The 26,446-nt window shown below is 35.7% G+C and overlaps 1 protein-coding gene across 1 annotated transcript; it reads left to right on the top strand.

Annotated features, from left to right (window-relative positions):
• Positions 1-604: 604 nt before the first annotated feature.
• LOC110122456 (kinesin-like protein KIF11) lies at positions 605-26,446 on the top strand (the record flags this gene model as incomplete). Its single annotated transcript, XM_070464106.1, is given in 14 exon segments — positions 605-693; positions 1,914-2,001; positions 2,754-2,942; positions 3,879-4,086; positions 4,946-5,118; positions 6,847-6,972; positions 8,088-8,246; positions 10,622-10,728; positions 17,401-17,481; positions 17,483-17,678; positions 20,022-20,244; positions 21,963-22,111; positions 22,988-23,104; positions 25,015-26,446. Coding segments are annotated over 14 exon segments (2,037 nt in total), but the record flags the coding sequence as incomplete, so codon positions are not given.

Here is a 26,446-nt window from a genome sequence, read left to right as displayed (position 1 = left end):
TAGTTCTTATAGGAAAGACAGGACAAATGCTTGATTCATTTCCTTTGACAGTTTGGAGAATAATGGGTTGGTTTCCCAGCTTTCTTAACGTCATTATAAACTCATGGATTTAGAATATTTGTGCTAACAATTGTAGTTAATAACCTCACTGACGTTCAAATTGTTCCTTCTCTGGCCATTGGGTACCTTTTCAGTGGGTTCTTGAGTCTTTTTTGTTGGCCTAAGCTTCCTTTGCTTCCTTCCTATTTTGTTTTACAAGATGTTCCAGGTTCATCTTGAATGTTTCTTGCCCCAATCCTGGAGTCAGACACTTCCCTAAGAAACCCTGGTTCCTTTTGTGTGAGATGAGATTTGGAGACCAACCTGGCTAGTGGGGGTTGTTTTTTTCTTCAGAAGCCTGTATTTTTATAATGAATGAAAGCTATTGACTTTATTCTAACCATATTAATATTGAATGAAAAGTAAGGTTGTGACTTTTTAATCACATATTTTTATGCTTTAAAAAAGATAAGAGGGCTAACTTTGTTTTATTTATTATAAATCTTCCCCAAACTGAATGAAAAAAAGTGAAGTGCTAAACTGACATAACATTCTTCTTGCATAGGAATATACAGAAGAGATAGAGCGTCTGAAACGGGATCTTGCTGCAACTCGTGAAAAAAATGGAGTGTACATTTCTGAAGAAAATTTTAGGTAAGCCCTTGGTTATGGAAATTAATTTCTAAGAATGTACAGCATAGGGAGTGTAGTCAGTAGTATTGTACTACCTTTGTGTGGTGACAGTTGATAACTAGACTTATTGTGGTGATCATTTTGTAATGTATAAGAGTATCAAATCACTATGTTGTACACCCAAAACTAATGTGATATTGTAAGTCAATTATACTTCAATTAAAAATTATTTACCTAAACTGTATCATTCATTTAATAACAATGTTGCATCCCTCTTGTACATTTAATATAGGAAAGCATTTCAAATATCTCATCTACTTTGAAGAGCTATTTCCAATTAAAAACTGATACAGTTATCAAAAGACTGTTAGAATGAACTCTCTTCTTATACCACCTCAACTTTATCTTTTCCTTTAATCAATATCTCTAGCAAATAGTTTGAGGAAATCTACATTCTTAAAATTCTTTGTCATTTAAGCACAATGTGGAATAGAAAATGGTTGGTAGTTACAAAGGAACTAGAAGAATGCAAACGACAGCACTCACTTCTGACACTTGCTAATCTCAAGAAATCAGAGAGGCTCATTAAAGCAGACCAGAATTGTCTGGTGCAAAATGTCAGTAGTGTGAAAGCTGAGAAGCTGTGCTCTAGAGAAGAATCGTTTATCTCATGAGGACTTTTGTGGTGGTGTGATAGTGGTATGTGTGTTGGGGTGTGTATTGGGGTCTGTGTGCTGGGGGCAGGAGGTTTAATTGCTCTGTATACATACTTTAGTTTTCCAGGGGCTAGCCCCTTATCTTTACCCCTTCCTCCTGTGACACCTGATGCTTTCACACCACAAGCCTCTTCTGGATTCTGCCTGTCTTATTATTCTTCATATTCCTGATTATAGACACCTAGTTGTATCCCCTACCTCTGCTTTATGTGGGTTATAGTCCTCTGTCACCTTTGTAGCTTCTCAAATTTTATATACATACATGTTTTTTTCCCCTGTAATCGGTAGGGATTCTCAGTTTCAAAATGGAGAAAACAAGAAAAACAGTCTGTTTATAAACCTAAGACAAAGAATACATTTGTTTTTTGCACTTTGTATCTATTGCTTATTGATACTTAGGCATCATTATCATGATAGTGATAAACAGTAGAGATGATATGTAACTGCCTCAGTTGTGTTAGAGTAAATTTTCTAGGCATTAGGAAACAATATTCACTGTTAAAATCCTTTTAAATTTTATTTTAGAGCTATGAGTGGAAAACTAACTGTTCAAGAGGAAGAAATTGTAGAATTGGTTGAAAAAATTGCTGCTGTTGAGGAAGAGCTAAATAGGGTAAGCATTCAAAACTGTATTGACTGTCATGTAAAAAGCAAATATTAAAAGGCAATTTCAGAATGTGAGGGACCTGATATTTTTTCTTTAAGATTTTTTTTCTTGCTGACCTCTAAACTAAAATTAAGTTGTGTCACACTTTTTTTTAAAAATTATCATTAGTGATAATGAAGAAGTGAGTCTTTTTTGAAGAAGTTATTCTATTTGACACATACTAATGCAGCATTTTAAGAAATTAGCTGAATTGTATAATTTAATATTAAAGCTGTATAGTAAATTCTGAGACATTTTCATCAACATGTTTATCAGGTGACAAAAGGCAGATGTTGGGAGAAACCAGATGTTAAATAACTAAGGTTGAAAGACCTGACCCTTCAGTGCCAGCCTCACACTGGCAGTGTTGAAAGGACATCTGAAGAATTAACACCATTTCATTAGACCTGTTACTTGTTTTTGTTTGGTTGGCTGTGCCCCATGATTTGTGGAATCTTAATTCCCTGACCAGGGATCAAACCTGTGCCCATAGCACTGGACATGCAGAGTCCTAACTACTGGACCACCAGTAGTAGTAGTAGTAGTTATAGGAAGAAACCAGTTACCATATGAAATGTTCTAACCTACCTGGTAACTTGTTACAACTTTTATGTGGAAATTGTTTGGTTCTTTTAGTATTATGAGCTAGCCAGGTGTGTCAATGACCAGTTCAGCATTTTTAAATTCTAAAACAAAAATGTTTCATGTGTTATATGTAGGTTACAGAATTGTTTATGGATAGTAAAAATGAACTTAACCAGTGCAAATCTGACCTGCAAAGTAAGACACAGGAACTTGAAACCACTCAAAGACATTTGCAGGAAACAAAATTACAGCTTGTTGAAGAAGAATATATCACCTCGGCTTTGGAAAGTACTGAGGAGAGACTTCATGATGCTGCCAGCAGGGTTTGTCTTTTGTTTTTATTTGTAGTCGTGTTAAAGAAGTTAAAGAATGGCTAGAAGTAACTTTCTTAGCATAAGGTAAGAAATTGTGAAATTCTATTTATTCACTCCAAATGATACTTCTGTCCATTTAAGAAACATTATTTTACTATTTCATCTAGATTTTCTTCACTGGAGATGCTTATTTAAGAAAGTCTATTCTTAAAGTTTTGAAAATAGAACCTGACTTTAATATACTTTGTGGATGTTTAGAATAATGGTGTCGTACTGCTTTACCTGTGGTCATGGTTGAGACTAATTAGTCATCAAGAATTTAGTATCTTCTAATGATGGATGATGTTGAAAGTACTCACTTTTTATTAGGTGTATCCTTCGGAAATTAGTAACACATGAAAGTCAAAGTCACTAGATCGTGTCTGACTCTTTGCAACCCCATGGACTGTACAGTCCATGGAATTCTCCAGGCCAGAATACTGGAGTGGGTAGCCTTTTCCTTCTCCAGGGGATCTTCCCAACCCAGGGATCGAACTCGGGTCTCCCGCATTGCAGGCAGATTCTTTACCAACTGAGCCACAAGGGAAGCCCAATAATACTGGAGTGGGTAGCCTATCCCTTCTCCAGCGGATCTTCCTGACCCAGGAATTGAACCAGGGTCTCCTGCCTTAGTAACACATATTGGGTAAAAATTGGTGAGGGAGCATAACTATTAAAATTGATTGGCAAAATCAGTTTTCCTTGTCTAGATGGCTAGCGGAGGAGAAATAAACATTGGCATGAATTTTAAAATTTCTTCTGAAACTATATATAAAATTTACTGGTTCTTTAAAAAAAAAAATTTACTGTTCTTTTTAGAAGTCTTTAATGAAGCACAGATATTTTCATTAGATTGCTTTTGTCATATCCATCTTATCAACACTTATTTTTAAAAATCATATATAGTTGCTTAACACAGTTGAAGAAACTACAAAAGATGTATTTGGTCTCCATTCTAAACTGGATCGTAAGAAGGCAGTTGATCAGCATAATGCAGAAGCTCAAGATGTTTTTGGCAAAAACTTGAATAGTCTGTTTCATAATATGGAAGAATTAATTAAGGATGGCAGCACGAAACAAAAGGCCATGCTAGAAGTTCACAAGACCTCGTTTGGTAAGTACAAACATTTCTTTTTTTTTTAATTGAAGGATAGTTGCTTTACAGAATTTTGTTGGTTTCTGCCAAACATCAACATGAATGAGCCATAGGTATACATATGTCTCCTTCCTCTTGAACCTCCCTCCCATCTCCCTCCCCATTCCACCCCTCTAGGTTGTTGCAGAGCCCCTGTTTGAGTTCCCTGAGTCATATAGCAAATTCCCATTGGCATCTATTTTTGCATATGGTAATACGTTTCCATGTTACTCTCCATTCATCTCACCCTCTCCTTCCTCCCCCCTGCCCATGTCCATAAGTCTGTTCTCTACATCTGTGAGTCCTTGGCTGCCCTGCAAATAATTTCATCAGTACCATCTTTAGTTCAAGCATTTCTTATTCCAGTCTTACTGTGTTTAGTGTGAGACTAATTTCAAAACTGATATTAAAGTATTATTTTCACCATAGAAAATTTGGAAGATGCAGACATGAAAAATTTAAAAAGTCACTTAGAGTCTAGTCACTCTAAGCTAACCCCTAAAAAATTTATTGATTGATTTCTAGTTTCTCTTCTTTAACCTTTTTTATCTACAGTAATCCTGTGTATTCCTTTTAGTTAGAGATTCATTTTTAGATTATTCTGACTCTTACACTTTACAGTTTTGGGTCTGATACACTTACAGATGTGCCAAGTGCTTCCTGAATACTATAGAACATAATTTATGTTTAAAATAATTCCATGCTTATGTAGTGAGTCAATTATTTTAAGCTTATTTGTTACAAATTTCCACAACAGGGATATGAATTTTGCCACGGTTGTATTTGTGTTTAAATATATTTATATTCAAGTTGACATTTTTTTTTCTTATTGGTGTAGGCACCCTGTTGACGTCCAATGTCTCTGCATTAGACACTACTACTGCAGCAGCACTTGGATCTCTCACATCGATTCCAGAAAATGTGTCTACACTTGTTTCTTAGATGTCTAATATGATATTGAAGGAACAGTCGTTAGCAGCAGAAAGTAAAACTGTACTTCAGGAATTGATTGTTAGTAAATCTTTGATTACATTTAATAAGTCCCCCAAAACAATGTTAACTGCTCTTCTTTCATCTTAAGCTTTACTAGACACAGTGGTAAACAGATTACTTCAATAGAGTAGGTTTATATTTTTAAAGACAGGTCTCTTCACTGCTTTTTTCCTCCCAGAAAAATTAATTTCCAATAGCATATATATAACCTTCGAAACCTTTTTCACTTCTATTCTGTAACATAGAGTGTAGGAGTTCGTATGCCTTTTAATAACTAGAAAGAGTTGTAGGTTTAGCTCCACATGAATTCAAGGGACCTATGACTTGTTAGCTGGCTCAGAAATTGGTCAGTTATCCTTTTCTTAAGGGTCCTGGAATAGTCATGCTAATGTTACACTGACCCAACCGGAAGGGTATATTAAGTAGTTAACTTTAAAACTACAGAAATACAGAAAAACGTGTAAGAAAAATGACTTATAGAATTTTGGGGAACATATATAACAATTTGTGGGGTCCAATATGTGTAATCAGGTCCTTCTGGCCTGTATCTGTGAGGCTTTTTTCCATAATTCTGTAGAAGCCAGTCATCTAAGTATACAATGTTGTTTACCTTCTCCACACCTGATTTCTTTATACCCTTTATTTTGTAATTGTATCATTTGTCTAGGAAGTTCTTGGCCATATAACTTACTTTGATTTTTCCCTCTGTATAGGCTCTCTGCCTCCCTTTTTGAGTTTAACAATATTTGTTGAACATTTTCCAAGTAAATACTGCTCATGTTAGCTAACATTCTGCCTAAATTCAGTGCTTGCATGACATTACTAGGTAGATTTCTTTAGTCACCCAAATTTGACAAAGTTAAAAGATGCTCACTGGTACTTACTTTTGGGAATTTTTTTTAAATTGGAGCATAATTGTTTTACAATGTTAGTTTCTGCTGTATGAAGATTGATTCACTCACTCAATAAATGGTAGTCTCTGTTTATTGATGTCTTCCTACCAAGTCATAAGCAAGCTTGAGTCTGAAGAGGTGATTGCTGTTCCCACAGAATGAGTTGAAATTAGTATGATAGCTCTTCTTTCAAAAGAAAACCAGTACTCTTTTAAGCATTTACTAATTATTTGGTTATAGTTCTTCATCCTTGCCCTAGTGATAGGAGCTTAGTTCAGAATTTTTTTCTTCTTTTTATAAAAATTTCCAATCTACAATACTTTCTAACTTTTCTATATACCTTGACAAGAACCAGAACCATGACAAGTTCTTATCCAATAGAATGTAAATCACCAGTTCTTCAAACTTAAATGCCTCCAACCCAGAGCCTACTTTTCAAGGCTATTTGGTTTCAGCTCTTTTGACTTAGTAACCTAAAGTTGTTTGAAATTTATTTCTTTGAAATATAATTGTAGGTGGTTTTTTTCCTTTCTTTGTTTGCATTGCTGAAATTTTATCAAATGACTGTCATTTTCCCCTCTTCTGAATTCTTCTGACTTATGTTATAGTAGACTATTAAGAAGTTATTGTACATAAAATGACCATTTCTTAATTCCTATATGCAGGATTAAGTGATTTATGATGAATATAAACTGTAGTAGTGGGCTCTGTAGACTATATAAAAGAGAACGGACACTTAGGATTTTAATATGCATGTGTTTAGTTAACAGGGTATTTAAGATATTTAACTAGCCAGATTTATGGAAGTGAAAATATCCTTTTTAAAGAGTTGTGTATTTATTTTTCAAACCAGAATGTACTTAAGACTGACCTCCTCAGTTCACTGGGAACAGCTTTATCCCCAACTGTGGCATCTATACTGGAAATCAATAGTCAACTGAAGAATATTTTCAAGACTTCGTCGATTGTGGCTAATAAGGTAACGAATATTCTTATTATCTCAAATTGTTAAGAAAGAAACTCCACATGAATTCAAGGGACCCAGGACTTGTTAGTTGAGAAGTATCTACATGCAGAACCCATGGGTTATGAGAAGGAATCTGGAGGAGGGAGGAGAGAGGATGCTGTGGTTAGGATGCTGACCGTTGATGTGGTCAGCAGAATCATGGCTAAGAAAAAGGAGAGGAAATGATCTTCAAGCATCATAGCATACATAGCGGTCTATCATATGGTGTGTGTCCATATGTGGTTATACATACATATGTATGCATACCTGCCTAAATATGGATAATAAAATACCTCTGCGTGTGTGCTAAGTCACTTTAGTCATGTCTGACTCTTTGCAACCCTATGGACTGTAGCCTGCCAGGCTCCTCTGTCAGTGGGATTCTCCAGGCAAGAATACTGGAGTGGGTTGCCATGCCCTCCTCCAGGTGGATCTTCCTGACCCAGGGATCAAACCCACATCTCCTGCATTGTCAGATGGGTTCTTTATGACTAGGGCCACCTGGGAAGCCCCAAAATACCTCTAGATGTGTTTAAAAATGGTAACAATCCCCTCTCAGAGGTGGGAGTGGGACTGGGGTTCTAGGGGCTGGAGGGGAAAGGAAGGGACTTTTCTCTGCAATACTGTTTTCTACCTTTTCTATTTTATATGTATTCAAAAAAGTAAAAATAAAAAATAAACTTAGAACATTTAAGAAAATAAATTTATATATTTTTGACTGTGCTGTGTCTTTGTTACTGCAAGGGCTTTTTTCTCTAGTTGCAGTGAGCAGGGGCTACTCTTTAGTTGTGGTGTGTGGACTTCTCATCATGGTGCCCTGTCTTACTTTGGAGCACAGGCTCTAGGGCGCGTGGGCTTCAGTTGTTGCAGCATGCTGGCTCAGTACCTGCGCCTCTGGGCTCGAGAGCACAGGCTCAATAGTTGTGACTTGTAGGCTCAGTTGCTCCGCAGCTCGTGGAATCTTCCTGGATCAGGGATCGAATCTGTGTCTTCCTGCATTGGCAGGTGGATTCTTTCCCACTGAGCCACCAGGGAAGCCCCTAGGACATTTAAGAAAAGAAAAAAAAAATTTTTTTTTCTCTTCAAAGATAGAAGATCAGAAGAAGGAAATGGATGGCTTTCTTAGTACACTGTGTAACAATCTACATGAACTAAAAGAAAATACAGTTTCTTCCTTGGCTGAATCACAGAAGCTGTGTGAAAACTTAACTGAAGACATGAAGAAAACAAAGAAAATCCATTCACAGGTATATAGGTGATTTGAGTGTAAAAAGAAAGCTTTATGATCTTTAGATCCCTGTTACAGACTGAATGCTATATAACTAAATGAGAAACCTGAAAATACTGTCAGCACTTTTGCTTATAACAGTAATTAATGTGAAAATCAAGAGTACTTCTCTTGATCAGTTAATATTTGATGATTTGCTACATTCAGAGCACAGTGAGACAAGACAGTCCTTTCTTCATATCAAGAAGAAAGATGAAGCTGCAGAAATATACCATTGGGAGTACAATTAGAAGAAAATGATTATAACATTTAAAGTGAACTTGTATCTACATTATAACCAAGGTGACTCTAGTGGTTCCAGCAGCAGCAGTAGCTGTAGTCGTGGCAGAAGGAGACAAAGCTTAGCAGGAGAGGAGAGCCAGAGAAGTGACAGGGAAAGCTATAGGTTGCAATAGATTTATGAACTCAGCCAAGAACAGTGGTGGCAGAGCCTAGCTGCTTCAAAGAAGACACCTTTTAGACAATACTTATGTGTATGGGCAGAAAAACTTGAGAACTATATTTGTGACTAATTGTCACAATATTCACTAAAATTGAAACAATTTTAGTTCTGTTCTGTGGAAAGTGTAAAGCGTTCCAACAGAGAGTTTTAATGTAGATTTTATTTTTTTGCACCTATTCTGTTGATTGCTAAATGTAATAGTCTGATCATGACACTGAATAAATGTGTCTTTTTAAAAACAGTCTACTCTGAAGCCATTTTGGTAAACTACCCCAACAGTGTGAAGTCAGATTTCCTTCAGGGTGATGCTGGGTTCCGAATTTATTTACAGCCTGCTTGGGTGGAGAAGCCCTTGTCTTCAGAAAGCTTGGTGTAGTTGAACTAACAGTTACTGTGTTATGACCTGGCGTTCACAGCTAAAAAGGTCACCCAAGCAAAGTCATGGAGTTTTTAGGTTACTAATAGGATTGTTGGCACATCCTATGCAATATATCTAACTTGAATTATGGTGCCATGTAAAGTTTGAGATGGGAATGAAGCTTGTGAATCATCCATTATCATGTGTAATCATTTAATAACCTCTTGAGAGAATTCTTTGGTGGTATAGTGCTTTGGACGCCATGCTTTTACTGTTGTGGCCCGGGTTCAATCCCTGGCCAGGGAACTAAGATCCCACGAGCTGCTCACTGCGACCAAAGGAACCAAACCAACCAAAACAAAAACACCCCTCTTGGATGGAATGAAAAAAAAACTAAAGCAACTTTAAAATAAGATTGTTTCCCTAACTGATAAGCATAAAACTTTTCACACAAAAGGTTAATATTGAAATTCAGTACAAGTAATAGTTAACATTTATTGAGCAACTCACTGTGTATTTATTCCTCCCACCAGTCATAGATACAGGTTCTATTACTAGCTCAGTTTTCTAATGAGGAAACTGAGTCCTTGAGAACATCTGGCAATATTTAGATCCCCTTATAGCTATGGTGGTGATTATACTGCCTGAAAGGAATCCATTTTTGGAGGAGCTTTTCTATATGTTTCTAGAACATATTCTTGAAATTTGAAATTGCAGCAATTTCTTATACCTCTTCATAGAGTGTTTGCCTTAAACCTGTCTAGATCTTTTTAGGTATATATTCTGAGGAACACCTATGATGTGAGAAGTATTTTAGCATGAGTGACTTGACTTCCCTGGCTTAAAAGAAGCAGGTTTACTAACTGAGCTGTTTCTTAGATATTCTAGAACTTGAGGTTAGCACTGACAAACCTGTTTACATGTAGATAAATCTAATACCTGCATTTCCCTCTACTTTGAGATTAGCAGAAATACTGACATTTTATTCAAAATCAATGGGTTAAATGTGTATTGTCAGCTGCTGTGTTATTCAGAGATGTGTTTCAAGATGCCACATATGAGAAAATGATAAGCTCTTTTGACATTAAAATGATCCAACTAGGTTCTATAAAATGTTTCAGCTATATTAGTTGATAATATTTTTGGACTGCTTGATCCATTAAATTTTCAGCATTACTTTTCCTTCTAGTAGTGTTATCAGTTAAGAAGCAACTATGTGTATCTGTCAAAATGGTTCTTTTTTTGGTATATTTGGTTAGTTCTGAGGTACACTGAAAGTAACTTGTTACTTATAGTTAAAATAGCTTGCTAATTTAAAAGTTTGCTAATTATTTACTTTTTTAAAAAATGCCTGTAATATGATTATTCCTTTAACATCACTTCTAGTACCTTCCTCTGTCAGAGGTGGAGTTAAAGATCTCTTATCAGGAATGTGCATCATTCTCACCTATGGGAAAATACTTTATATCAGTATGGAGTAAAAAGTTTAACCATTATAATTTCAATCTTTTCCCTCCCCACACCTTTCTTACAGGAACTTTACCAGTTATTCAATCTTTGGGAGGAGAGATTCTGTGATTTGGAGGAAAAGTGTAAAAACATCCAGAAACCAGTTAGCAGTGTTCAAGAAAATACAGAGCAGTAAGCTGTTTTTAAATTTGCTTTAGCTTTTCTCTACCTGAAATTCTTTCTGAATAAAAAGTTTAAATAGTACAAATACGATCAACCCATTTTCTCATATATTTTATTATGTTCATTTTATCATCCTCATTTCCTCTCTCCCCCTGTCTCTGTAATATTATATATTATATTAAATAATTATATAATATTATATACTATGTTGAAGTTACGTGAAGTGAAAGTTGCTCAGTCATGTCTGACTCTCTGTGACCACCAGGCTTCTTTGTCCATGGAATTCTCCAGGCCAGAATACTGGAGTGAGTAGCTGTTTCCTTCTCCAGGGGAACTTCCCAACCCAGGGATCGAACCTAGGTCTCCCACATTACAGGTGGATTCTTTACCATCTGAGCCACCAGGGGAGCCCATATAGTTAGTATGTTGTATTATATAATATTGCCTGTAGATGAACAATCTTTTGAATGACAGTGGATACAGATATATATATTATATAATATATAATACTATATATATATAATTTTCTGAATAAGTTAGGGTCTTTGTAATCTCCACTTTCCCCCAAATACTTCAGTGTATATCCTAAAAACATAAGATACTGTCTTATATAATAATTATTTTATTAAAAATTTTTAAAAAATTTTATTGGAATATAGTTACAACGTTGTGTTAGTTTCAGGTGTACAGCAAAGTGAATCAGTTAAACATATACATATATCCATTTCTTTTTAGATTCTTTTCCCATGTAGGTTATTACAGAATATTAACTAGAATTCCCTGTGTATACAGTAGGTTCTTATTAGTTATCTATTGTAACAATTATCTTAAATTGAGAACTACTCTTATCTAATATACATACCTAATTCAAATTTTGCCAATTCTCTCACTAATGTTTTTTATAAGAAAAAAAAAAAGATTTTCCTCCTGGTCCAGGATTTAATTCAGAATCACACATTGCATTTAATTGTCATGTCTCTTTGAGTCTCTTTTAATCTGGAGCAGTTGCTTAGTCTTTGTCTTTCATGGCCTTTTCTTTTTCCAGGAGCATAGAATATTTATTTAGTAGAGTGTCCCTCATTTGGGGTGGCCTTCATGGTTAGTTGGAGTTGTCAAGAATAACACAAAAGTAGTATGTTCTTAGTGCATCTCAGATATCAAGAGGTTTATTTTAACTTTGATAATTTGGGTATAGTGTTGTCCTCTAGATTTCTCCCCTGTAAAGTTCCTTTGCAATTAATAAAGAACTTAAGGAGAGATACTTTGAAACTATATAAGTATCCTGTTCTTCTTAGAATCCATTGATATGTATGTCTGAAATAATTATGATAGTGGTTGTCAAATGATCTTTTTCTAACCCCATCATTGATAGCTGGCATTCTACTGAGAGGAAGAGCTTTCCCTTTCCCTTGCCATTTATTCTTATTCATTTATGTTATCATGTACTCATGGATTCTTTTATCCTCTGGGTTATCATCCACTTATATTTTTATTTTGATGCTCAAATTATCTCAGGTTTTTGTTTTGTTGTCATTATCTTTTTTTTTTTTTTTTGGCTGTGCAGCATGTCATGTCAGATCTTAGTTCCCTGAAGAGGGATCAAACCTGTGTCCCCTTCGGTAGAAGCATGGAGCCCTAACTACTGGGCAGCCAGGGAACTCCCTGTCCCAGTTTTGACTAGTGAGAGCCTCTTCAAGTTGTCTTCTGTGTCCTTTTGATATGATCTGTCTTTTTTGAGGGGTCGCCAAGAATCAGACACAACTGAGCAACTAACAGACAGATACATAGTGTGGTGTTCCAGTAATCTTGTACTTTCTCAGCTCCAGCTCTACAATCATAGTAATAGAAACCAAGATCTGGGCACTAGATGTTCTTACTGCTACTGGGGTGTCATTTCTTCTAAGGCTTCTCAGGTGGACATAGCTGGAAATATATGTGTGAATGTGTACATATATGTGCACATAAGTATCTTTTCAGTCCATATTTGTGCTGCTTTTTCAGACTGTGAGAAACTTGGCTTTCATCCACAATATATTTACATATTTGCTCAATTTTAGAATACACATTAAGTAATTTAACAATTTCTAACTCATATTCATGATGAAATATATATTTACTAATTAGAGCAGGGTTTGGCAAACTATGACTCTGGGCTGGATGCCTGCTACTGCAGATAATTCTATGGACATAACCATGTTTGTTTACTCCATCTGCCAGTTTGTTTATGTGTTGCCTTTGGCTGTATTTAGCTGCTTTTGCACCACAAAGAGTATATCAAAGACTACTTGTAAGCCTAAAATATTTGCTATCTGGATTTTAAAGAAAAAGTTTGCTGATTCCTGCATTAGTGTTCAATGTTACTTTATAGTTCATTGCTTGCCAGTCTCATATCCTTATCATATAGCTCAATCAGACTTATGTTTTCTTTTAGAAGTTTTATAATTTTATGTAAGATTAATTTTTATTTTTTTATTTTTATTTATTTGACTGCACCTGGTCTATCTGTGGCATGTGGGATCTACTTCCCTGACCAGGGGTCGAACCTAGGCTCCCTGCTTTGGGAGCACGGAGTCGTAGCCACTGGACCACCAGGGAAGTCCCCTTATGTAAGATTTAAATCCATGAGTTTTTTAAAAAAAAATTTGGCCATACCACATGGCTTGCAGTAACTTAGTTCCCTGACCAGGGATCAAATCTGAGTCCTTGGCAGTGGAAGTACGAAGTCCTAACCATTGGACTGCCAGGGAATTCCTCATGATCTGGTTTTAATTTTTTGTGTAAGGGATGGGATTTGTCAAGATTTTTGCCTGTAGATATTATAAACTCACAAGGATAAGGATATTCTGATATCTACCCCTATTTTTGCCCATTAAGTTGTTCCTTCCTGAAGTTTCAAGCTTTCTTCTGTTTGGAGAACTTCCTTTAGTCTTTATGGTAGTTCTGCTGCCCACAAATGCTGTTTTGCTTTGTCTGACAATATCTTGATTTTCCTTTCACTCCTGAACAATATTTTCACTGGCTATAGAATTCAGGGTTGACAAGTCTTTTCTTTCAGCACCTGGAATATGTTGTTTCATTTCCTTTTGGTCTCCAAGAGATGAGAAATCCATAGTTATTCAAATCTTGTTCATATATAGGCAGTTTCTCTGTAGCTGCTTTCAAGATATGTGTTCACTTATTCTTTGACTTAATCATCTTTGGGTTTGCTCAGCTTCTTGAAGGTGGCACTAGTGGTAAAGACCTGGTAAGAGATATGGGTTTGATCCCTGGGTCAGGAACATCCCCTGGAAGAGGGCATGGCAACCCACTTCAGTATTCTTGCCTGGAGAATCCCACTGACAGAGGAGCCTGGTGGGCTATGGTCCGTGGGATCGCAAAAAGTCAGACACAACTGAAGCAACTTAGCAGCAGCTTCTTGAATCTGTAGACTTATGTATTTCACCAGACTTTGAAATTTTCATCCTTTTTTTTTTTTTCAAACCAAGATTGAAGATTGATTTTTTGGCCTTGGCACACAGCTTGCAGGATCTTAGCTCTCCAACTGGGGATTGAACCCCAGGCCATGGCAGCACCAAGTCCTCACCATTTGACTACCAGGGAACTCCCTCCATTGTGTCTTTGGGAACATTTTTCAGCACTGTATTTTTTCTCCTCTGATCTAGAACTTTGATGACACAAATGTTCAGTGTTTGTTTTTTTTTATTGTGGCCCCATAGTTCTCTGAGACTATAGATATATAGTCTATTTTCTCTTTGATAAGATTGAGTAAATTCTATAATCTGTCTTTATGCTCACTGACCCTTCTTTTGTCCTGTTTAATCTACTGTTGAACCCATTCAATGAGATGTTTTATTTCAATTACTGCTTTTTTCAGTTTTATAATTTCCTTTTACTTCTTTTTAAAAATCTCTTCTATTTCTTTGTTAAGATTCTCTTTCTATTTTTTCTAGATGTATTTTAATTGCTCATTGAAAACATTTTTATGATGGATGATTAAAATCCTTATGAAATTGTTCCAACATTTGAATTATCTCAGTGTTGGTACCTGTTGTCTTCACTCATTCAAGGTGTGATTTTCCAGAGTGGTTTTCAGTTGTTTCCTGACATTTTGTTTATTATGTTAGGCGATTCAGAACCCTATTTAAATCTTTTTTAAGTGGGAAGGTCTTGGCCCACCTTTTGGGGCTGTGATTCCAATAACAATTTAATTTTCAGAGACCTAGTAGTTTTATTATGGCATGCTTCATTCCTGTGCTACCTATATGAGAAAAATCTGTATTCTGCTTTTGATGAATGAAGTGTTCTAAACATGTCATTTAGGACAATTGGTAGTGCTATTCAGGTCACCTGTATCCTTACTGAATTTCTGTTTACTTGTTCTACTAATAAAGGGGTATTGAAATTGACTTTAATTGTAGATTTGTCTGTTTCTCTTCTCAGTTCTGTCAGGTTTTTGCCTCATATAAGTGATACTCTGTTGTAGATGCATTCACAGTAGGGGTGATATATCTTGGAGAATTGACCTTTTATCATTATGTATTAATAGGGTCCCTTTTTATCCTTGATAATTTTTGTTATTCTGAAGTCTGATGTCTGAAATTAATTCAAAAACTTCTGGCTCAGATGGTAAAGAGTCTGCCTACAGTGCAGGAGACCTGGGTTCGATTCCTGGGTCAGGAAGATCCCCTGGAGAAGGAAATGGCTACCTACTCCAGTATTCTTGCCTGGTAAATCCCATGGACAGAGGAGCCTGGCAGGCTACCGTCTGTGGGGTTGCAGAGAGTCAGACAGGACTGAGCAACTTCACTTTCACTTTCTTTCAATACAAACATGTCAGTTTTCCATTGATTGCTATTTGCATAATATAGCTTTCTCCATCTCTTTACTTTGGAAGTAAGTCTTTAAAGTGGATTTCTTATAGACAGCATATAATTGGGTCTTACTTTTTTTTAAAAATCAAATATAACTATGTATGGCTTTTATCTGGTGTGATTAGACCATTCTCATTTAAATATTGGTATGGTTGTATTAAAACCTACCATTTTGTCATTTTCTATTTGTTGCATCATTTGTGCTTTATTTTCTTTTTTTCCTTTCCTAATTTAAGTCAAGCATCTTTATATTTTCATTTTATCTCCCATTGACTTGTCATTTATGCCTTTAAAATTACTTTTTAAAACTGGTTTTCCTAAGATTAATAATATATATTTTAAAATAATTTTAATCCACCTCCAAATAGTTTGCTGTTTCATGTATAATGAAAGGACCTTAACAGTGTATTCCCAATTCCTCCTTCCTATCTCATACGCATTGTTTTCATGTATTGTACTTAAACATATGCTATATTTAGCCAGTACATTGTTCCTCTGCTTTATTGTTTTTCATTTCTTAATATGGCTTCTAGAAATTTTTAAATTGTGTATATGACTCATGTTTCTATTGAATGACACAGCTCTAGAATTCTGGATGTTATCTATCCTACTACTAACTCCTGTCATCAGTTTTTCAATTCTGTTATTGGTCCTGTTCATTATAGCATGTTCCACTCTGAACTCTTCTTTCTAGATTCTGAATCTAGGAAGCATTTCCCCACTTTTTATTTCTAGTGGGTTGTGATTCCTTGAGGGGATGGATTTGTGTCAATAGCCTGCAAGCTTACCACTTCATTCTCTTTCCCTTTTTCAATTATTTCCACTTTATCTGTAGCTGAACTTTGGTTTGGGGCACATTTGCTTCCTCACTTGATTTACTCACATGGTGTACCATCTAGTGGTAGTAGAGGGTAACCTTCATTCCCCAAAGTTTAATTCTGCTCCTGTGAGATGACTTTGAATGCTATTGATAGTATAGGGAACTTTAGGGAAAGAAGGAAGCCATTGATGAATTTTAAATATATATTGTGTATTAGTTTCGCATCAGCATTATGTTACATTGCACTATATGTGCTATATGTATAATTTGTCACACCTCAATAGACTTGTCTTTTAATCATTAGAAAGTTTTATAATTGACTTTGTTCTATAATATTATAACTTTTATTATTTATTTTGTGTCAGAGACAAGGCAAAACTGCTTAAGAACAGAATGACTTAACTGATTATGGACAGTTTAGGGACTATAATCTCGAGGCTACAGGCAATAGGAGATGTTCTTAAGTAACATAATTCAATTGCTGTTGTTTAGTTGCTAAAATTGTGTCTAGCCTTTTTGCAACCCCTGGGACTGTAGCCCGCCAGGCTTCTCTGTCCATAGGATTTTCCAGGTAAGAATACTGGAGTGGGTTGCCATTTCCTTCTCTAGGGGATCTTTCCAACCCAGGGATTGAACCCTCATCTCCTGCATTGCAGGTGAATTCTTTACCACTGAGCAACTCAGAAGGAGTAAAACACTTAGGCAGAGTTCATTTTAATAACCATATAGTTTAATATTCTAAGAGGTATGAAGTAAAGTGTCACATCTGGAAAAGGGCTGAAAAGGGTTTTATAAGAAAAGAGATATTTTCAAAAGTCATTTAGTCACAGATGTGTTAACAGTCTGTTGTGTAAAGACAAGAACTTGAACTCTGGAATAAGACTACTTAGGTTTGAATATACCATTTTTGAGCCATGTGATCTTGGGCAAGATATGAATCCTTTGAGTCTTAGTTTTTCATTTTAACAGTGTTATTCTCTTTTCCTAAAGGAAATCTAAAGATATAATTAGCAAAACAACTTCTCACGGTGAAAAATTTTGTGCTGATTTGGATGATTTGTCAGAGGAACTCACAGTTTAACCAAGAAGGTAGAAAATTGGTTGAAGAGTCTAAGAAACACTGTGATAAACTCAGTAGCAACCTTGAAATAATTTCTAAAGAGACCAAACAGAGATGCGAGGCTCTGAACACAAGCACACTTTGTTTTTCTGAACAGTGGGCATCTTGGTTAAGTAAAAGACAAGAGGAACTTCAGAATTTATTGAAGGTAATTACTTTGTAACTGGAACCTCCCTTGGGGAGAACAGTGATCATCAGAAAATTTTATATTCTTGGCTAAGAATTGACTTCAAAACACATGCTAAAGTATAATGAATAACTTAAAATTGTAAGGATAACAGTTGCTATGCTTATACATGATCTTGTTTCACATATACGTTTCCTAGATCTCCAGATGATTTAACATTTGTCTGATCTGTCCTATATCTATCTTTGGTTTTTGATTTGTTAGTTACTTTGGTTTAGAGCATGCTGTCTTTTGGTGTATAATACTTTTCACTTATAAATCATTTTTACTTTTGTTTGGGTACATTCAAACCTGTTATTGCTTTAAGTATTTAGGGTATTGTTCTGGTTACTCAGAAGACATCTGATAGGTTTGTGGGTTTGCTTGAACTTAATATTTGCATGAACCCTTTGTGGCTTGGTTTTTCTTCTGTGCAATGAAAGGATTTTACTACTATTCTTACAAACTAGGTAAAATAACTTAAGTGTTTTAATCTATATAACCTATTTTCACAAAAAGGAACCATGACTAGTAGAAAAATAGGTAATTTCAGGTTTAGAGCAGGAAATATACCAGATGAGCCTATAGATCTTGTCATACCAGAAAGTAAAGATGCTGTTAAAGATTAATGGAATTGTCTCAGAAAGACTTAGGAGCCAACCTAGACACTCCCTTATTTAGAGGTGGTACAATTGGAGCATCATGAGGAATAAGTGCTACAACAGATTCAGTTTAGTTCAGTTCAGTCACTCAGTCGTGGCCTACTCTTTGCCACCCCATGAATCAGCACGCCAGGCCTCTCTGTACATCACCAACTCCCGGAGTTTACTCAAACTCATGATTAAGATATATAAAATATGTTAAAATTGATAAATTCATAGAAATTTCATTAGTCTCCTTTGGTTCATGCTAGGGAAGCAGTAAATTATTCTAAGAAGTAGTAAATGAAGGGAAACAATTGAAAGGTCATCTGTCTTTACTGAAAGAACTCTGTCTTGGTTTAGCAGGGTAATGGATGACGAAAAGTGTTTCAAAGAATTCCAGCTAGTAAAATGCAGAAGAAATGATAGAATTAGGATATCACCATCTTGCAAAACCCCTAGTGAAATAATCCTTGTGGACATTAGTGACTGCATATACCATTTGAGCAAAAGCTGATGAGAGATCTGTATAACTAAGAAGGTAACCATACTCAAACACACTGGTTGATTTTTTTCCGTGCAGCTTGTGAGATTTTAGTTTTCCAACCAGGGACTGAACCTCGGCCCTTGGCAGTGAAAGCATAGCATCCTAACCACTGGACGACCAGGGAATTCCCCACACCGATTAATCTTAACATGAGAGACACAACCAGGCATTATGTACTTTCAGTACCACCTATGAAATATTCTTGCCAAAAAGTTAAAACCTGGTCTAGATCAAGCGTTTAGATCTAACTAATTTGTAGAAAATACAGAGGACAAATGAACATGTGAAAATAATAGAGGTGCACTTGAACATATCTAATAATTGAGATATTCAGTAGAGCACAAATACCTGGTTTCTTCAATGAAATTTTCTTTCAAAGCAGAAAGTATGGATAACCTATATCAAAAGAGTTCAGACCTCGAGGGCCTTAAGCCCTGGTTTGCCTAGCATAGTCCTTGTTTATATTTATTGCACTGGGGTAATTATTGTTAATGGCCCTTTTTACTCTTAGAATATCTGTTTTGATGAGAAATATAGTCATTTACTTAAGACATCAACCAAATCTAATGATGAATTCTGATTCAAACAAGTCTGAAAAACATGAGAGAACTCATGAAGTTTAAACACTGACTAGACGTTTGATGTAAAGAAAGGAATGCTAAATTTTTTAGATGTGAGTTCAGTTCAGTTCAGTTGCTCAGTCGTGTCTGACTCTTTGCGACCCAATGGACAGCAGCATGCTAGGCCTCCCTGTCCATCACCAACTCCCAGAGTTTACCGAAACTCATGTCCCTTGAGTCGGTGATGCCATTTAGATGTGAGAGTGATCTTAAAAAGTTCTTAACTCTTGGAGAAATACGCAATATAAAAGGATAAAATGATACAGAAATTGCTTCAAAACTGTCTTGGTGGAGAGCAGGAGTAACTGGCCAGTCTTAATTGATCTATATCCCATGTAGTAATAAATGGTGAGGTTGGGTAGTGAATATAAAGAGGTTATTAGTATTACTATTTATACTTTTACGTGTATTTCTAAAACCTTTGTTATGGAAAATTTCAAGGTAAGAATTTAAAATGTTGCATAAGGGACGGGCAACTTTGATCTTAGTAATGAACTCTCATTTGCATCATTTACAGGTTGTAAACCAAGGCTGTGAGACTTCAAGTTTAGCGCTTACTGAACAATTAAGTGGGCATAAAGCAGCTAATGAGAACCAGCAAAACTTTTTTCTCAGTCAGATAACTACTGATGAAGAAGAATTAATGACACAAAGTCAAGAACTTAATAAAACCGTAAAAATAGGTTTGACTAAGCTTAACTGCTTTCTACAACAGGATCTGAAACTGGATATCCCAACAGGTACTTTTTTTTTTTTCCCATTTATTTTTATTATTTGGAGGCTAATTACTTTACATCATTACAGTAGTTTTTGTTATACATTGAAATGAATTAGCCATGGATTTACATGTATTCCCCATCCCAGTCCCCCCTCCCACCTCCCTCTCCACCCGATCCCTCTGGGTCTTCCCAGTGCACCAGGCCTGAGCACTTGTCTCATGTACCCAACCTGGGCTGGTTATCTGTTTCACCCTAGATAGTATACATGTTTCAATGCTGTTCTCTTGAAACATCCCACCCTTGCCTTCTCCCAGAGTCCACAAGTCTGTTCTATACATCTGAGTCTCTTTTTCCCAACAGGTACTTTTAAAGGGAAATTGATTTAAAAATTTTTTGAAGTTGAATTCAACTGTATACAGTGCTAGTTGTTCCTAGAAACTAGGTCCTGCCATTCCCTGACACAGATTTACCATCTCACTCTGATTAACTCAAATATGGAAAAACTGGAATCATAAAGTAGGTTTAATCAAGCATTAGATGATATACATGGCATATGCTCCCAGAAACTCGGGCAATCATAATTCAGTAAAAGTTTACAAACATTCAGGTAACTGGCTTTATTAAGAGAGCACATTTTAGAAATGTGCTAAAGAGAGCACAAAAAGAAAGCCTACCAAAAAAAAAAAAAAAAAAGAAAGCCTACCATCTATCTAGCACTGTTTGTAAAAGGACATTTTAATACCAAAAATGGAGGAATGTAATTAAATAAATCTAGTTTAATGCAAGGTTTACCACATTGTACATTTTTTATGTGTACCTCTCCTTTTGTCAGGGACCGTTTAGATTGGCATTCAGGAATTACCATTTTGGGAGGTCACAGCAGTATAAGCTATAATGTATTCAGGGAGGCCTTCATGAGAGAAGGTGTAACAAACTATTTAACACAGGAAGAGTAATTGAGTTATTCATTAGGTTGTGGTAGTCGTGACATTCTAAATTTACTAAAAATCATTGAGTGTATTTTGTGGTATGTAAATTATACTTTAAAGTTGTTTTTGTTTTTTTTTAAGCAGTTATAAAAGGAGATGGCACTAATGGATGCTAGTTAATTTTTTTCCCCAAGACTCTTGATATTTATTATCCATTTTTCAATGAAATTAGGAATATAAATGTTAAGTGAAAAGGCCAGTGCCTGTGTAAATTATGAGAACATGAATTATTATAAAGAAATGTAGCTGGTTAATATTTACTTTCCACCAAATTTACAGTAAAATGATTATTCCTATCTAACTGATCATGTTGAGAAAATTGTGTCTTATTCCAATAATATTGTCATTTTTTTTAGAACACTCTGAATCCTTTTAGAGCCTACAATACATCTTCTGTAGGTGGAAAAATTCATGTTTTGGCATAGGTTGGATCTTGCAGTTGGTTGAGTTGTCAATATAGGAAATATTTTAAGCAACATATGCCTGACAGATAACAGAATTGATTCACATATGTGGCAGTAGTTATATTTTTAGAAGACAAAGACTTACTGGGAAGTATAAGTTTTAGCATTAAAAAAATTGCTGGGAGAGAAGTTCCGGGGGGGAGGGAGGGGGACACATATGTATAACTGACTAATTCATGTTAATGTTGGCAGAAATCAGTACAATATTATAAAACAATTATTGTTCAACTAAAAAAACCGTACTCATAAGCCACATTTCAATTTTTGCCACTTATATCCACTAAAGGTACGACCCCACAGAGGAAAAATTATGTATACCCATCAACACTGGTGAGAACCCAGCCACGTGAACAACTCCTTGATCAGTTGAAAATGAAACAGCCTAAGCTGTTAACAACGCTAAACTGTTCAGAAAACAATGAAGAGACTAGTCAGGTAAAATTTATTTTAGGCATCATAATTTTAGAATTCTCCCATAAACTTTTTTTTTAATTTACCTTTATTTATTTATTGTATTACTTATTTTGGCTGTGCCAAGTCTTCGTTGCTGCATGAGGGCTCCGTCTAGTTGTGACAGTCGGGGGCTGCTCTCCAGTTGCGACGGCTGCTCTTGTCGCAGAGCCAGGCCCCAGGTGTATGGTCTTTAAGAGTTGGGGCACGTGGACTTAGTTGCTCCTTGGCATGTAGGTTCTTCCTGAACCAGGGATCCAACCGATGTCCCTGCATTGCAAGACGGACTCCTAGCCACTGGACCACCAGGGAAGCCCTAGACAGTGTTTATGTTGTGTTTATTATGTGCTCAACATTGTTCTGAGCATTTTACATATATATATTTACTTAGTTAATTCTCTCAGTAACTCCATAAGGTGAATGCTAGTACTATCCCCATTTTAACAGGTGAGGAAACTAAGAATTACCTTGTCCCAAATCACAAGGATGGAGCTGGAAGTAGAACATAGAAAATCTCCACAATCTGTGCATTTAACTACAGTAATTATAGAAAAGTTGGGAAATTGGAAAGTAACAAAGAAGAAAGTAAAAAGTAAACCATAATCTCTTTATTCTGAGATTATCACATTTAACACTTTATTATAGGTACTTCTCTATGTGAAAACATAACAGGAATTATTTTTATTATTTTATAGACTTTCTGCTAATTTTGTTGAAGTTTAACTTTTAAGTAATGGACATTGTGTTATTTTTCAAAGAAGAAAACTGCCTTGTGTGAAGATTTTTTTTTAACCCTGCCCCCACCATGTGAAGATTTTTAAGCCCTGGGAATTTATCAATTCATCTAGCTTTTTGTTTTAGGACTTGGATGAAGAAAATTCGGCTCCGGTGCTCACTGTTGAAGAACCTCTAACTCAGGAACCATCTGTAGATACTAGTTTGGATTGTTCGTCAAGTGGTGGGGTTCCATTTTTCCAGGTACCTGATTGTATCTTGTTAGATAACCCTTCCACATCTAACATAAATCTGTCATTTGCTATCCAGTATAAAGGCATTGCTCTTGATGGATGGAACAGGAAAAGTATTTTAGTCATTCCTTTGGGATGGCTTGTTAACTTTTCTGGTTTAAAGAATTTACACAAGTATAATTGCTTAGGGATTTTTTGGTAGGATAAACAAACGCAAAGTTTGACTTATTCCCATCCTTGGCTGGTAATCTTCTGTTCTTATCCTTACCCCTTTTCTACTTCCTCCATACTCAGAATGATACTAAAAGCAGTCATTTCTCTCTTCCCTCCACCTTTGACGTGGATGTCCTGGAGCCTATCTCTGCCCACAGCCAGACTTTGAAAGCTAAAACATTTAAATTGAGATTGAATGCCTCTCCGGTTTTCACCACTTTTGGGAGTATAACATTAAACTGTCTAATCTTTCCCTCTCATTTAAAGGCATAAGCCTAGACAGAGTCTGTGAAGTAAGAATTTCCTTACATAGGATGTTAATGTCTACATTTTATATCATAGTTGAAGTGCTGCTTCTGATGTGTCTATGCTTTCACCATGATCTAAAGAGTCTCCATTCCTATTAAACTATTAAATTAAGCTATTAGGTTCCTATTAACCTATTAATCTGAGCTGCTCTAGCTCAGATTTTCTTAAATTCCTCCCTCCCTTCATCAAGGCAATTTTATCCCCCAAATCTTCCTACCTTTTGCTTTATTCTTTACTATTAAAAAATGCTAGATATATTTCTATTTTTCAGCCCTCTCTCCCATCTTATAAAATTAAGGAAAGGGAAAGATAAGAGAACTTTAGTGACTGCTTAATCCCTATTTGAAAATTCTCTCATTATTACAGCATATGATGTTCTGAAGGCCAGGCTTAGTGGCTCACTTATGGCAAGGAAGTTCCTACAGTACCAGAAAAGACTTGGGATTGGATTTGAGACCTTTAGCTAAAGTCCAGAAATTATTTTTTTCTCTGATATCTATCTGATTTGGGGAAGTTTTCTAGGTTAGGAACTCCAAAGTTGCTTTACAGTTTGTCTAAGAATTGATGAATGGGTCTATAAGGAAAGTCATCTGTTACATAAAGCTCTCTAAGGGCAAGTACAAGGATTCCAATGTAGTATTCCCAAATGAGAAACATGAAATAAGTTTTTAAAAAGATAAAATATAGGTTATATAAAAAGTATCTTGAGATAGCCTATAGATCTATGCTTAAAATAGAATTACCTCTTTTTTTTTGAGGGGGGCTGCATCTTACAGCCCATGGGATCTTAGTTCCCTGACCAGGTATTGAACCCTGGCCCTGGCAGTGAAACCACAGAGTCCTAACCCCTGGACTGCCGGGGAAGTCCCAGAATTGCTATTTTTGTACAGTAGCCCATCTTTGTTTCCCTAGAGCATGATTTCTAGCAGCAGCACTATTGACATTTTGAGCTGGCGAATTCTTTGTTGTGGTGACCTGTCCTGAGTATTACATGGTATTCATGAGCAGCTTCCCCGGCTTCTGTCCACTGGAAGCCAGCAGTACCCCTCTAGCTTTAACAACCAAAAACATCTTCAGAGAGAAGCAAACATCCCAAGAGGCAAAAGTCTCCCTGTTGATAACCATGGCCCTACAGTAAAATCTGTAATTATTTTTTTGGAAAACCATACAGAAAATTAAATTCCTTTCTCAAACACACCCCCCACTTGGTGATAAAATAAGAAGGCATTCATTTCTACTTTCCAGGCAAAGTGTTGGCTCAAATTTGCGCTGAGTATTTCTAAAGTTTTCCACACCTAATTTCTTCCCTGTAAACCAGAGAATTTTGAAAATAGAACATGATTAATATGTGTCACATGTTACTTTATATTGACTTAATTTTCTCCCTTAAATCCACAGCATAAAAAATCACATGGAAAAGACAAAGAAAACAGAGGCACTAATCCATTGGAGAAGTCTAAAGTAGAAGATATCATAGAGCAACCTGTTACGAAGAGCAGATTACCTCTACGAGCCCAGAACAATTTTTAGTTAACTTGAGGATTGGTAATTTTACTTTTTAAGGAAATGAAAAATAAAACCTGTAACCCCAGAACTTCAGCCTTGTGTGTAGATTAAAAACAAGTAGAAAATATCAAGGCAGTACTGTAAATGTAGTTGAATTTACTATCTTTTTCTGTCATTGCTGTAGTTCCCTCTATGTTAAGTTGGATTTCATTTGGGATTTGCATGGAGTAAATATGTATTTCTAGCTTTTGATATAAAATAGCGCTTTCAGAACAAATGAAAAATGTTTTCTTGTATATTACTAAATAGCAGATAGATAGATGCTGCAGTGTTCTTTTAGGCTTGAACTTATATAGGTAAATATCACCAGGACTTGGTCTTAGGAAGGCCATATCCTTTCTTTTCTTGCTATGATTGAATTATGTTTATCTTTCCTTGCCTCCTTCCCTAGACTTTTTCATTCTGCCTGCTCAGCTCACTTTCTCCCTTTTTGTCACCGAGCCATTTGTAGAGCTAGAAAATGGTATCTATCCATTATTATGAGATAGCCAGAGTTTTATCTAGAAATCTTTGACACTTTTCTGTGGTTATCTCTAAAATCATTGTCAACAGTAAACATAACCCTGGAAGTATCCTGTTTGTTTCCCCCAGAAGTGAAAAAGCATTTCATTCCTTTATGAGGCCTAACATATTAGCTCCTACAGAGTTCACAAAAAGCCATCCTCTCCAGAATATACATTGCTATTATGGGAGAAAAACCCTGAGTTCTGATTAATGGCTGTGTGACCCCATTTTGAGGCCTTTATCTTGTGTAAAAGGTCACACTGATTTAAGGGCTTTTTGAAGCTATTGATTATGAATGTAATTTATATTCTTTTGTTTACTTGGTAAAACTTTTTGTTGTTCTTTGTATATAATAAAATATGTATATATATATTTTTCTTTACTGAAATCTTAACCCTTAATTGAAGGTCCCTGATATTCTTTTGGTCTAGCAGCCAAATTTCTGGAAATTGGGATGTTTCAGCATGAAGAACCAGAGCACTTAGCAAATATACGCAAAGAATAAATTTTGTGCCACATCAAGTTAAGTGTAGAAATTCAGAGTTTGATTTTGATAACTAAAACCAAGCTCTGTTGGAGAATTAGAAAACGTGCTACTTCAAGCAACTCAATTTGCCTTGCAGAGTATTAATTATCTTCATAAAAATGATCGTATAATTTCTCTGCAAAATCAGATGTCAATACAAGCTATGAATAATATCTAATAAAAATAAGCTACCCTGGGTAAATCCATGATTAATAAATTTGATCTCTACATTAA

This window comes from Odocoileus virginianus, unplaced genomic scaffold (assembly GCF_023699985.2).
Source record: "Odocoileus virginianus isolate 20LAN1187 ecotype Illinois unplaced genomic scaffold, Ovbor_1.2 Unplaced_Contig_15, whole genome shotgun sequence".
NCBI lineage: Eukaryota > Metazoa > Chordata > Mammalia > Artiodactyla > Cervidae > Odocoileus > Odocoileus virginianus.
The sequence above is the reverse complement of the archived record's forward strand: the minus strand, read 5'-3'. Positions and strand labels throughout refer to the sequence as shown.